General features: G+C 42.2%; 1 protein-coding gene across 1 annotated transcript; it reads right to left on the reverse strand.

Annotated features, from left to right (window-relative positions):
* Window positions 1-4,430: 4,430 nt before the first annotated feature.
* On the reverse strand, window positions 4,431-13,331 carry LOC118374129 (NCK-interacting protein with SH3 domain-like). The gene is given in 14 exon segments (XM_035760492.2): window positions 4,431-6,504; window positions 6,690-6,862; window positions 7,024-7,113; window positions 7,476-7,604; window positions 7,745-7,825; window positions 8,536-8,674; window positions 8,877-8,963; window positions 9,243-9,413; window positions 9,668-10,018; window positions 10,020-10,216; window positions 10,382-10,457; window positions 10,601-10,778; window positions 11,218-11,330; window positions 12,905-13,331. Coding segments are annotated over 14 exon segments (2,175 nt in total). The 5' UTR covers window positions 13,076-13,331; the 3' UTR covers window positions 4,431-6,285.
* Window positions 13,332-13,837: the final 506 nt, after the last annotated feature.

The following is a 13,837-nucleotide window of genomic DNA, read 5'->3' on the forward strand; positions in this document are numbered from 1 at the left end:
GCCTTTTTCTGCCTTTATCTCCCTTATCTCACCTTATTTGCTCACATTGTATATAGACTTATTTTTCTACTGTATTATTGACTGTATGTTTGTTTTACTCCATGTGTAACTCTGTGTCGAACTGCTTTGCTTTATCTTGGCCAGGTCGCAATTGTAAATGAGAACTTGTTCTCAACTTGCCCACCTGGTTAAATAATTGTATTATTTTACCTTTATTTAACTAGGCAAGTCAGTTAAGAACAAATTCTTATTTTCAATGACGGCCTAGTGGGTTAACTGCCTGTTCAGGGGCAGAACGACAGATTTATACCTTGTCAGCTCGGGGATTTGAACTTGCAACCTTTCGGTTACAAGTCCAACACTCTAACCACCTGCCTGAAATAAAATAAAAAACTAATGTCTGTTAAATTGTCTGTCTGTCATGGAGTGCCCCAGGGCACTGTACTCGGTCCCCTCTTATTCACTATTTATATAAATAATTTAGATAAAAATGCGCAACTTCACTTTTATGCTGATGATACTGTTATTTATTGTTGTGCCTCGTCTCTCACAAAAGCTTTCCAAAACTTGCAAACTGCTTTTTATACTGTTCAACATACCTTGTGTCAATTGAAGCTTATCCTCAATAGTGACAAAACGAAATGTAATGGTGTTTTCTAAAGCAAGAAATAGATATCTAAACCTTTCACCTATTACTACCTGTCAGGGCAATGAGATTGAGACTGTAACCTCATAAATATCTTGGAATTTTAATTGATGGCGGCCTCTCTTTTAAATTGCATATTCAAACAACTTACAAAAAATTTTAAGCTGAAGTTGGGATTTTATTTGAGGAATAAGGCCTGTTTTTCTTTTGAAGCCAAAAGGAGGCTCGTATCAGCTACATTTATGCCTTTACTAGACTATGGGGATATTTTATATATGAATGCTTCTGCTCAGTGTTTGAGATCAATTGACACCCTTTACCATGGTGCATTGAGATTTATTTTAAACTGCAAAGCCCTTTCTCACCACTGCACTTTATATACAAGGGTTGGCCGGCCTTCTCTAGTCACTCGTAGGCTCAGGCACTGGTATACCTTTATTTACAAAGCCATTTTGGCTTTACCTCCATTTTATTTGGGCATTTTTATTGTTCATAAATGTGGTGGGTACTCTCTTCATTCACAGGACTTTATCCTGCCAACTGTTCCAAATGTCCGAACTGAATTTTGTAAAAGGGCTTTTATGTACTTTGCGCCATCGGCTTGGAACACCTTACAAAATACTTTTAAACTGGAAGAACTTATCCCGATTGATGTTTTTAAATCACTGATGAAGGATTTTGAGATTGATTCCTTGACCTGTTAATGTTTTTTTATGATTTTGTTATACTCTTGTGAATTCTATGGTTTTTACTAGATTACTTGTCGTTTTTCATGTTGTCTGTCTGTAATTGTGTACTGACTTGGTGCTGCCTATCTTGGCAGGGATGCTCTTGAAAAAGAGATTTCAAATCTTAATGAGCCCTTCCTGGTTACATAAAAATAAAGAAATAAAAATGTACACCATTAACAATGTCTACACTGTATTTCTGATCAATTTGATGTTATTTTAATGGACAGCATGCCAATTGCATGCTCCCTGTCCCCAGCACAAGGTGCAGCTGTGTAATGATCATGCTGCATTAATCAGATTGTTGACATTCCTCACCTGTCAGGTGTATGGATTATCTTGGCAAAGGAGAAATGCCACCAATAGGGATTTAAACAAATTTGTGCACAAAATTTGAGATAAATTTCTGGGATCTTTTATTCCAGGTCATGAAACATGGGACCAATGTTGCATTTATATTTTTTGTTCAGTATAATATGATATAACAGACGGTTCCTTAAATCAAAAGCAACGCGCGCCCACCAAGTTGTGGGATATAACGCAAGCTCTAGCAACCAGAAGGTTGCGAGTTCAAAACTTCTCATGGACAACTTTAGCATTTTATCTCATTAGCAACTTTTCCAGTACTAATAACTATTGTATCTACTTTGTAACAACTTATCATGTTAACTAACCCTTTGACCTAACTGGAGCGGCAGCGTAGCCTAGTGGTTAGAGCAGGGGTGTCAAACATACGGCCCGCGGGCCGGAACCGGCCCCCAAGGAGGTTCGATCAGGCCCGCAGGATAATTTGAAAGTGGAAAAAATGCATAAAAGACATGGAATTAATATTTTTAATTCGCTGCAATTCATGGATTATCCGCTAAGGGGCGCACTCTTTCCATCAGAGTAGAAGACAAGCCGCATCACTGAGACAGACTGAAAACAGCAGACGGTATCAATGCGCCATCTGCTGCTTGTTACGACGTTGTTAATACCTTGGTCTCTACCTCTCCGCTACACCCTCATTAGCCAAAATGTCGTTATCCAAACGGAGAAAAGTAGATAAGGAGTGTAGAATTTTCAAAGAAAAATGGACCACGTCCTATTTATTTACAGAGATGCACGGAAAACCTTTGTGCTTGGTGTGTTTGCAACAAGTTTCGGTATTGAAGGAATATAATATTCGACGCCACTACGAGACTCATCACAGCGAAAAACTAGACTAACACCTTTAAAATGCTGCCTTAGATACTGTTTGCATTGAAAGAATACAGCTCTGTGAAGATGAATCCTTACTGTGGTGATTTAAAAAATGTGCACTTTAATGTTAGTCAGCAGCTTCAAAACAAAAGTTGTGTGATGGAATTCTACTGTTCATACAACTCCATACATTTTCAGTATGTATTGTATGTGTATGTATGTTTCATGTATGAAGTTTACAGATTTACAGGACAGGCGAACACTTTCTTCATTACACATTTAAAATCACTCTCCTTAGTTTGTAAGGTGTACGCAGGGATTACATTTAGATTTTATATGCGTATGTGTAAGTGGTTTAAAAATTCCTTTCTTTAAAAGTCTCATTTAATCTTAAAGTGCATTACTATATTTTTCAGTACCAATTAAAGTTTTGTGCCTTTGTACAATCAGTGGGATCAGTTGCAATGCATATTTGTGAATGATAAAAGTAAATTGCACATTTGTCTAAGGAAATATGAGGTGTTTCATGAAATGTTTTGTAAAAGGATAGTTCATTAAATTTCAATATTTTCCTAATGTTCTTGTGCTTCTTTACACCAAAACAAAGGAAAGACATGATATTTTGGTTATTTATAGCAGAGTATGGTATAATTTTAATGGTCCGGCCCACTTGACATCTCCCTAGGCCGTATGTGGCCCACGATGCGAAATGAGTTTGACACCCCTGGGTTAGAGCGTTGGACTAGTAACCGGAAGGTTGCGAGTTCAAAACACCCTAGCTGACAAGGTACAAATCTGTCGTTCTGCCCCTGAACAGGCCACTGTTCCCAGGCCGTCATTGAAAATAAGAATATGTTCTTAACTGACTTGCCTGGTTAAATAAAGGTAAAATAAAAAAATAAAAATAAACTCCTAAACCCTAACCCCATAGCCTAGCTAACACCAGTCAGCTAATATCATGCATTTTGCAAATTCGTAACATATTTTGTACATTTGTAATTGTCATTCTTTTAACATACCATACGAAGTGTGTGATGCACACCCACAAATTAATACATAACATACGAAATCCTCTGACACCAGGTTGGCCAGCAGGTCAAATTTACGACTAAAATGAAGGAGTCACTCGGAAAAAACGAATCATGACTCGTTCGCAAACTGCACAATACTACAGCTCAGTGAAGCGCTCATTGTGTAAACTGACAGTCCCTGTCATGAGTTCTATGAAATTTAAAGAACAAGGACACTAACATCCAGTAACCAATTATAGATCTCTAAAGATACATTTGTATGGATTACTTTGCTATGAATACTACCTGCAGCAGAGACCACTGAAAGTTATGTTCGCGAGGCAAGATATTAGCAGCTAACGTTAGCTACTTTGTTATTAACTTATCTATCGAAGACCAAGCAGACACCACCAAAGCCCCCAGCGAAGATGTTATTCCCTGGGTTTATCGCCTGCTATTTAGACATGGTTTCTGTTCAAGACAAGACAGTTAGCTAACAAGCAAATAAACACAAAATGTTGCGTCTTTACGACCAGCAGCTATTTGGGGGAAATAACGAGCTAGCTAACCGATCCGTGTCACCACTATCGGTTCAAATGAGAGGTCGATATATTTTCGGACCGAGAAAGGGTTACACGTTTGCTTTGGTCCCTCTTAAATTTAGAGTTATACCATAAACTCTCCATATTATTTGTAAACATACACTACAGGAATAATTGTAATGCAATTCTTCGACATACTTCTACAAATACTATTTCAAATTAAAATACTGGGTATTGCGAAGGATGCCCCTCCATAAAACAAATATTATTTCAATTCAAAACAAGTACAGCACACATACACACACACAAAACTGGACCACCATTAATTGAGATGTTTGTTTATTAGTAGATTATAAACATTAAGAAAATACACTTTCTTACAACCATTTCAAATATATTTAATTGGGAAAATAGATAAATTGATTTTATTACTATAACACAGTGGGGGCTTTAAGGGACAAAATAAGTCCAAAGGACAATGATTAAACAACAGGAAACCATACACATACACCTTCTCACACACTTACAAAAATATACATAGACACAGACACATGCATAGCTTTATGCATGAACACAGGATAATAAAAACACATATCACAGAGTACACTCTAGTATATGCCATGTTTAAATATGTAAACACTAAGTGTGCTAAAGGGTACAGTATATGTGTATCACGATGGTCACTAGAACATTTTGCCACAGAAACGCTTCCACTATTAGCTCTAACAGAGCTGAGTAAAAATAACCTATGATACAAGGGAGAACAGTATGGGTGGGAAGCTTTGATAGAGTGGGAGACAGTGACTTAGAGAAGTCATTAAGAGAGTGAGACTTGCAATGTGAAAAAAAACTGGATGTGTGTGTCCTGCAAAATGGGTGGAAACTAAGATGTCCTTTGTGTCTTGTACAGTGATTCTCAGGGGTACTATAGTAAGGGGTTGAATTATATAGTAGGGGGCAGAGTGGAGTGCCATCTTAAGGATGGGACTGATAACAGAGAGATTTCGTGCCAAAATGTTCAAGGAAAAGCAATCAATCGCATTTGGTGACAAGTCACTTAGTTAACCCCAGACTGCAGTTAAAGTAATACTGAACAATCGAAACATATCAATCCCTTATTATTTCATACTAATAAATAATTACCAGTGGAAACACCATTCCCTTTCACAGAGCCATAACCATATAGGAAGTTAGGCAAGGCTTAGTATGTTGAAGCAACGTGTTACAGCTTGTTGTTACTTGGTACAGCCTTGTTATTACAGTGCTGTTACGTTCCATCTACAGCACAAGCAGCAGAGCAGAGTAGGAGCGGCCTTGTTGGGAAGAATTTAGGGCATGTCATAGGTTAGCCATGCCTAGAGAGGAGGTTACTATAGATAAAGTGTAGGGCAGAAAGCAAGGTAACAAGCAGTGCTCAGTCAGACAATCACAGCCATAGATATTAAGTGAGGTTCACCACATAGCAGCATTGCCATTGCAATAAATTGTGAGTTTTAAAAGTAACCTCAAAGCCTAGAATGTCTTGTTGAGAGAGGGCTTGTTTTCCAGACACAGATTAAGCATAGTCAATGGAGATTCTCAACTGAGCATGCTTTTTAGTTTAGAGAACTAGGCTTAATCTGTGTTCAGGAAACCGGCCCAGAATGTTTTGTTATCAGTGTATTAGCTCATTTGTCTTTTCATTTCATTGAACATACTGTGAGTCCATGCCATGTGATGAGGAATAAGAATGAGTGATAAAGAAGTGGTCTACAGCAGTGGTTCTCAATCTTGGTCCTGGGAACCAACACCTGATTCAAATCATCAAACCTTGATGATGAGCTGATCATTTGAATCAGCTGTGTAGTACTAAGGCAAAATCTAAAAAGTGCACCCCTTTGGGTCCCCGGACCAAGATTGAGAACCACTGTTCTACAGAATACAGTACACTAGTACCAGGGTTACAAGGCCCTACATAAAACACTGTAGTCTGGCCCCTCAGTACAAGGGATTACATCATAAGGGCTTTAGCCCTTATGATGGATGGTTCAAGTCAATTGTAACAGTATGTTATCTCAGAAACTAAGTAGCGGTCTACAGTCCTTTCTTAATCCTAGGAAGTTCCTCAGTACCATCCCTCAGTATCAAGGAGCAGACTACTGGATGAGTGCACATCACCACTGTCATATTCAGTCCTCCTAGCTCTCGCTGATCTGAGGGAATTCCTTGTACATCTCCTGCACTATTAGCTTATCCATCTGTTTAGCTGTGGCCCCGCCCTCGTCCGCTCCTGAGTTATCCTCCTCTCTCAGAATCCTTTGCAGTGCGCCCTGCAGGTCGGAGAGGCGGTGCAGGTGCTCCAGGTAGTCTGTGGAGCGTATGATGGAGTGCATGAGGGAGAGGTACTCCATCCTCAACTGGGGGGAATAAGAGAGAGAGCGTGAATGTGAACCCATTAGCACGCACAATCATTATACAGTTCACATTCACTTTCCTTTTGAGGATGCATTTATCAGGCTAAACATAAGACTCAGCCATGCTTAAGTCCCAGGCTGGCTGGCCAATGGGAAGTGTGGTGTGTGCACGTGCATGTCAGTCTCACCTTGTCCCCAGGTGAGAGGTCAGAGATGCATCGAACAGCGATGTCTATCATCACCATCATGTCCGTGCGGTAGAAGATGTCTGAAGAGTCTCGGCTGGCAAAGACATCCTGCAGGAACTTAAGTACTGAGTGTGGGGCAGGGGGAGCATGTTTAAAGACACACACAGGGTCATCTGGAGAGAGGAGAGAAATAACAAGTAAGAAGGTGTAGACAGAGAGAAAAGTGAAAAAAGAAGCATAGAAAGAAGAAACCGACAAACGGCAAAGAACTTGGAATGGATTCCCACTGTATCGTATCGAATATCGTCGATGTAAACAAAGGTGTGTGTCTCACCTCCTCTGTTTAGTAGAAGCACTATTTTCTCAGAGAAGATCTTCACGTTCTTCTTGACTACAGTCTGCATTATCACGTTGCTGCTGGGCACTGAGACCAAGAAAGAACATACACACATTGAAACAACAGTATTAGCACAAATACCACACCTCACTGGTAAAACACACAAAGAGCAAGTAATTTAAAACACTCAAAGGGGACCCAAGTGTTCTTGGGTCCCCTTTGCCATAATACATAAAGGCAGTCAATAGGGAACATTCCCTTTCACCACTTTTTAACCTCATATTGATTAATTATAGGACACAGAAAACCACTGTTTTCACATTGAACTGGTATGGAGCTACAGACTATGAATATGAAGTTAAAGAGTGGTGAAGTACCCCTTTAAAAGTGGTGAAGACAACTGTTCAAATAAAAGGTGTATGTTCTGTCTAAAGCCTGTGTCCTCTCACCTATGAGGTGCAGGTTAAAGGCCAGGATGAGATTGACACAGAGGTCAGAGAGCTGCTCTGTGGGGTCAGAGGGAAGACCGTCCTCAACCACATCTAGCAGGAACTGAACAAAACTAGCGTTTAAGTGCTCTGTGGAGGGAGAGATAGACAGCGAGAGAGAGAGACAGATACATTTTCAGCTTTGAGTTTGAACATATTGATCGATAATGTGATGGCAGTTTGTAAGTATTCTAAAGCAACATAGTGGTCCTATTTAATATTGTTCATACCATAGTGGTGATAGGGCACCTGCTCCCCCATAGAGAAGATCATAGTCAGGACCAAGGCTGTGTAGCACATCTTCTGATGTTCTGGGGAGAGATAAAACACAGACACCCAAACATTCATGAAAGAGATATAGAGGGGCACAGAGATGCTAAATAAAAGAGACTGAAACAGAAAGACATGAGGAAGGAAACAGAGGTCACAGAGAGAGAGAAAAGGAGAGAGATGCTCAAGGGAAGATATTTTGTGTGCAGTGTGCACATAGGCTGAGGTGGAAACTGAGCTGCACTTCCTAACCTCCTGCCAAATGTATGACCATATTAGAGACACATATTTCCCTCAGATTACACAAACCTCCAAAGAATTCAAAAACCAAATTCAATTTTGATAAACTTCCGTATGTATTGGGTGAGATACCACAGTGTGCCATCACAGCAGAAAGATTTGTGACCTGTTGCCACAAGAAAAGGGCAACCAGTGAAGAACAAACACCATCGTAAATACAACTTATATTTATGTTTATTTATTTTCCCTTTTATACTTTAACTATTTGCACATCATTACAACACTGTATATAGACATAATATGACATTTTAAATGTCTTTATTCTTTTGGAAGTTGTGCGTGTAATGTTGATTGTTCATTTTTTATTGTTTATTTAACTTTTGTTTATTCTCTATTTAACTTGCTTTGGCAATGTAAACATGTTTCCCATGCCAATGAAGGCCCTTAAATTGAAATTGAATTGAGAGAGAAAGAGAGAGAGAAAAGGAAGTGATAGAGGATGCCTTCTCACCCTGTGTGTCTGTCTGCAGGTCTCTGGCCAGCTCCATGGGCAGGATGGAGTTGAGGAGGGTGGAGATGAGGGCAGAGTCCAGGCTACACATCGCCCCAAACACCTTGAGCAACAGCAGGCGTAGAGACACTCGGTGTTCCTGCACAGTGACACATGAAGTAACACTGTTACTATGCATTTACAACATGCTGGTGAAACATAAGTTGATTCATACCACAAACAACACGTTTAAAAAATAATGCAATGATAAAATATTGTTTACATTGTGGATCTCTTGGGTGGGAAACAGGCTGACAGGGTAACATAGGGTCTGGTAGTGAGTGACATGTAGAATATCTTACCATCTGGTAATAGGTCACTAGTGACAGCACTGGCTCTGAGTGGTTGGCCCTGCACATCTTCTTACACACCTCTGGATCTGCATCCGTCTGGGGACACAAACACCATATTCCTTAGATTCAACAGTTACCAAAGGTCTCAGTGGTAATACTATCACATCTATCGAGGAATCGCTTTGTCCAGGGTCGTATTCATTAGTGCACACCATAGCAAAACATTTTGCAACGGAAAACAAAGACAAGCGTTTCTTATTGGACACATTCAGGCAGTCCCTCCCAATTTCAGTCCGTTGTCTTCCGTTTGGCATCTACTGATTTCAACCCAGGTGTCAGTCCTGAGTCAACTTTCCCTGAGTGCACATATCTCACCAGTATCTTCAGCAGCTCCTCCAGGTAACATGCAATGAGAGAGTGGTCTTCGTGAAGGGCCCAGCTGCGCTGTTGAGAGTCGTCAAAGTGACGGGAAAGGTCGCCTAAGATGACCTCCAGGCGCTGTTCATCGTGACACACTTGTCCCTGTGGCAACGCCGAACTCTGATCCTACAGGGAGAAGTCTGGGTTGATATGTGCACGTGGAATCAGTTCGACCTGACGAAGATCCACATCGGATCGAACCATTGTCACTGTTATAATTGGTATAAAGAGCATTTGAATTTGCAGACTTTCCTGTTATGTACAAGTATAATGTGCACGTATAACAGCTTAACTTTCTAAAGGTTGAGGTTATACCATGAAATACTGTGTATTGGAGCAAGTAAGTTGACATTCTGCAACTAGACAATTATGTAACTGACCTTGCTCTCTACCAATGAGAGGAGGACTTTCTCTAAGGCAGATGAGGCTTGAGGTAAGGTAGTTTGCAGGTGACCCACGACCACACCCACCGCTACCCGAGACAGATCGTAACTCAGGCCCGTGTTCCTCCTCACCAGCTCGATAAGCTCCGCCCCGGTTGTCCCGGGCACAGGCTCTGAGTGAGTGGGGCTGCCGGGGGGGCTTTCAGCGACAGAGGGCGGGGCAAGAGGCCAGTCGGTTTCTGATTGGTCCTCAGTGTTGGGCTGTGGTGAGTGAGTGGGCTGAGGTTGAGGTTGGGGTGCGGGGCCCTTCTTTGAGGGATCTGGCTGGGGAGAGGGGTCAGAGGGAGGTAAGTCGTCTGGAGGGGGGTGGGGGCTTCACACGGCTTGGCACTGGGGGCGGGGTGCTGGCAACGCTTGGAAGGCTGACATCAGAGGACACCACAGAGTGGGAGGAACCAGAGTCCAGGGAGGCAGAGCTGACAGAGGGGGACAGGCCAGTCCCTGCTGCAGGGGCGGGGCCAGTAAGAGGAGGAATGGATGACTCTGCTGAGACAGAGAGAATGAGAAAGAATAAGGAGGAGCGAGAGAGAATAGAGTAGAAGTTACAGTAGATGACATGAGTAGTGTGTGTGGGTGTCTGTGAGTGGAAAGAAGATGTGTGTGGAGAGAAGAGGAGTAGCTGTGTCTCCATGGTGACGATGAGACAGTCACCTGGGTGTCGGCTGGCTCTTAGTTTCTCAGGAGGAGGCGGAGTTATGGGTGCTGCACGACGGGGCTGAGGAGGCACCTGCAAGACATAACAGTAAATCAGAGTAAGTATCAGGATATCAGTTATATGTCTCAGCCTCCTCAAAAAAAATGGACTATCATGAAATGGACTATCATGCATTCTTCTTTTGGTGTGAATGAATGCAAGTCTCTATCCAAGACCTGGTAAAGCCCCTGCACATTGTCGGTACTCTCTGACATTGTGCGGTTGATCCCATTGGGTGGTTGAGGGGTGTGGCTGAGGGACAGTTCGCTGGTAGAGGAGGACAGGCCCTGCATAGGACTGGATGTAGTTGGACTTCGCCTTGACAGGGTCTCCTTCCTGTGATGGATCAACTTCCTGTTCCAGATGCAAAGAGAGAGTCAATGGCTATGTCTGAAATGTAATGTATTCCTACTAAAGTAGTGTACTAGCCTATGTAATTAATAGGGGGTCATTTCAGATGCAGCCTATGAAGATAACTGATCAGAGAGAAACAATGCAGATTTATTTGTATTTATTGTGACATACACCGGTTAGGTGCTGTGAAATATGTTGTTTTACAGGGTCAGCCATAGTATTCACGGCACCCCTGGAGCAAATTAGGGTTACGTGACTTGCTCAAGGGCACATCGGCACATTTTTCACCTTGCCGGCTCTGGTATTCAAACCAGCAACCTTTCGCTCTAACCTATAGGCTACTTGCCACCCTATGATGATGAGGAATCAGCACCAATCAGGGAACTGTAGCGTGAGGATTCTATACATCAGTGTGTCTGTGTGTTAATGTTGCACTCACTGTAGCATGTCTCGCTGCTCCAGGTTGTATTTGCCCCCGTTCTTCATGGCCAAGTTATGGATCCCTTCGATGGCCCTGTCGATAGACTGTAAAACCTCATCCTGCTCTGGAGCCTGGGGCACAGAGAAAAGGACAGCAGAGAGAGAGAAAGAGGAGAGAGAAGGGCAGAGAGAGAGAGAAAGAGGAGAGAGAAGGGCAGAGAGAGAGAGAAAGAGGAGAGAGAAGGGCAGAGAGAGAGAGAGGAGAGAGAAGGGCAGAGAGAAGGGCAGAGAGGGGCAGAGAGAGAGAAAGAGGAGAGAGAAGGGCAGAGAGAGAGAAAGAGGAGAAGAAGGAGAGAGAGGGAGAGGAGAGAGAGAGAGAAAGAGGGGAGAGAAGGGCAGAGAGAGAGAGAGAGGAGAGAGAAGGGCAGAGAGAGAGAGAAAGGAGAGAGAAGGGCAGAGAGAGAGAGAAAGAGGAGAGAGAAGGGCAGAGAGAGAGAGAAAGAGGAGAGAGAAGGGCAGAGAGAGAGAAAGAGGAGAGAGAAGGGCAGAGAGAGAGAAAGAGGAGAGAGAAGGGCAGAGAGAGAGAAAGAGGAGAGAGAAGGGCAGAGAGAGAGAGTTAAATATTCAACATCAGCATTAATTATTACGAAACAAGTCAACAAAAAAAATAACATTTGTCTAGAGGGCAAAATGGGACTCCAGTCAGAAAAAATCTAGGACAGCACAGTTATCTAACCCAAAATCAAACCCTCTGAACAGTAACACGCCAACCAACGCAGTCCAGATACAGACAAAAACCTAGCCTGACCTCACCTACAAGGCCCAGGCAGGGACAGTCAGACAGAAAATCCTGCTGTACAGTCAGAGATAGCCTGGAATCCACAATGACTGAATATCCAGAGCGTGGTTTCACTTCACCAAGTCAGCAAAACACACTCATGCAGTTCACACTGTGAACTCATTGACTAAAATAAGAGTGCATTGGAGCATCCAGCTGTGTAGCTGTATGAAATATGGGATGCTGGCATTAATCTGAAAGGCCTGAGATGTCACAAACTATGCATAGCTCTTCTAACTGAACTCTCCCCATAGAAAACGTGAAACATTAGATTGCAGTTTTTATTGGTGTTATGTGATTAAAAGCAATGTATCCTATGTGCGTATTGTATTTTCTCTAATCTCATCATCGGTCACGAGATTTTAGACGTGACACAAATAACAGATGCGTCGCAACATTTTTCATGCATTTTGGCTTATGTCCCAACTACCCCTGCGGTACAGACCCAGCTGGCATTGCGAATTTGGCATGACTCTCTGACCCGCTCTCATTACACCATTTGGGTTTATTCTGAAAAAATATTTTAGTTTGCATGTAAACGTCCACATATAAGTGTCGTGATGAATATGGAAAATACTTTTAATATGCAGCTAAAAGCCTATAGAAACAAATGAGCAAAAGACAGGCAATGCAGCAGAGCATGTCTCCAGTTCACGTAGGACTGTCACGTGAAAGAAAGTCACAAAAGTAGCTGAAGTCAGGTCTATTGGAATGCAACGCAGCAATTGAACCTCTCCCGATCGTTCAATTCTTAGACTGACTGGTCCACTCTCTTTTATCATGCTAACAAGCTAGCATGGAATACTTGTCAAAATCCACGTTCCACTTTCACTAATCAAGAAAGTTAAGAAACCATGGTTAAACATACCTGAATCCTTTCGATGTAAGACGCGGGAACGTAGCCTGTCTCGCCCGAACTGCAGCGTGAGCCGAGCCACCAGTGTTTGTTGCTGCGTTCCAGGATCAGAAAGCTCTCGCCGGACCCGAAGTGGAGCGAGTTGGGCTCCGCAGATCGGAAGGCATACAGAGACCGATACATAGCTATTTCTTCTGCTCTAAATCCCTTGTAATTCTTCAAAAACACATATATACCTGTTTCAGCAGACACACAATTAGCTAATTATTACATGTACTCAGTCGAAGATAATTTGTAATGTATATTTACGACATGGGCGAATGATTCTCCTGCTTTCAATTTACAATGTACTACAACTTGCGACTCTCGCTTATCCCACAGTAGAGGGCGCACGCACGCAGAACAACACACTGTCGGGCACGGCCCTTTGGTATTCAGGCAAAATAATCAATGACAGAGCTGACGGAGGAGGCTTGTTGTTGTCCAATCTTTATACTTGCATTTTTGTTTGCAATATAAATCCAATATATATAGACAACTGTTAATGCAAGCTTGCTTCACATGTGTATCAGATATGGGGCCATAATTATGTCCATATTGGAAACTATTGCTAGATTAATGTAAATATATACTTTTTTAAATGTGTTTATTATGTATTGCGGGTTTGTGATATATGACCAATATACCACAGCTATGAGCCAATGTATGCTTGATCCGAAAATGGTTGGATGGTGTGGATGGGCTGTTTACCGATGGGCTATGTACAGGTGCTGTGATCTATGAGCTGCTCTGACAGCTGGTGCTTAAAGCTAGTGAGAGAGATATGAGTCTCCAGCTTCAGTGATTTTTGCAGTTCGTTCCAGTCATTGGCAGCAGAGAACTGGAGGAAAGGCGACCAAAGGAGGAATTGGCTTTGGGGGTGACCAGTGAGATATACCTGCTGGA

This window comes from Oncorhynchus keta, chromosome 21 (genome assembly GCF_023373465.1).
Source record: "Oncorhynchus keta strain PuntledgeMale-10-30-2019 chromosome 21, Oket_V2, whole genome shotgun sequence".
Classification (NCBI taxonomy): domain Eukaryota; kingdom Metazoa; phylum Chordata; class Actinopteri; order Salmoniformes; family Salmonidae; genus Oncorhynchus; species Oncorhynchus keta.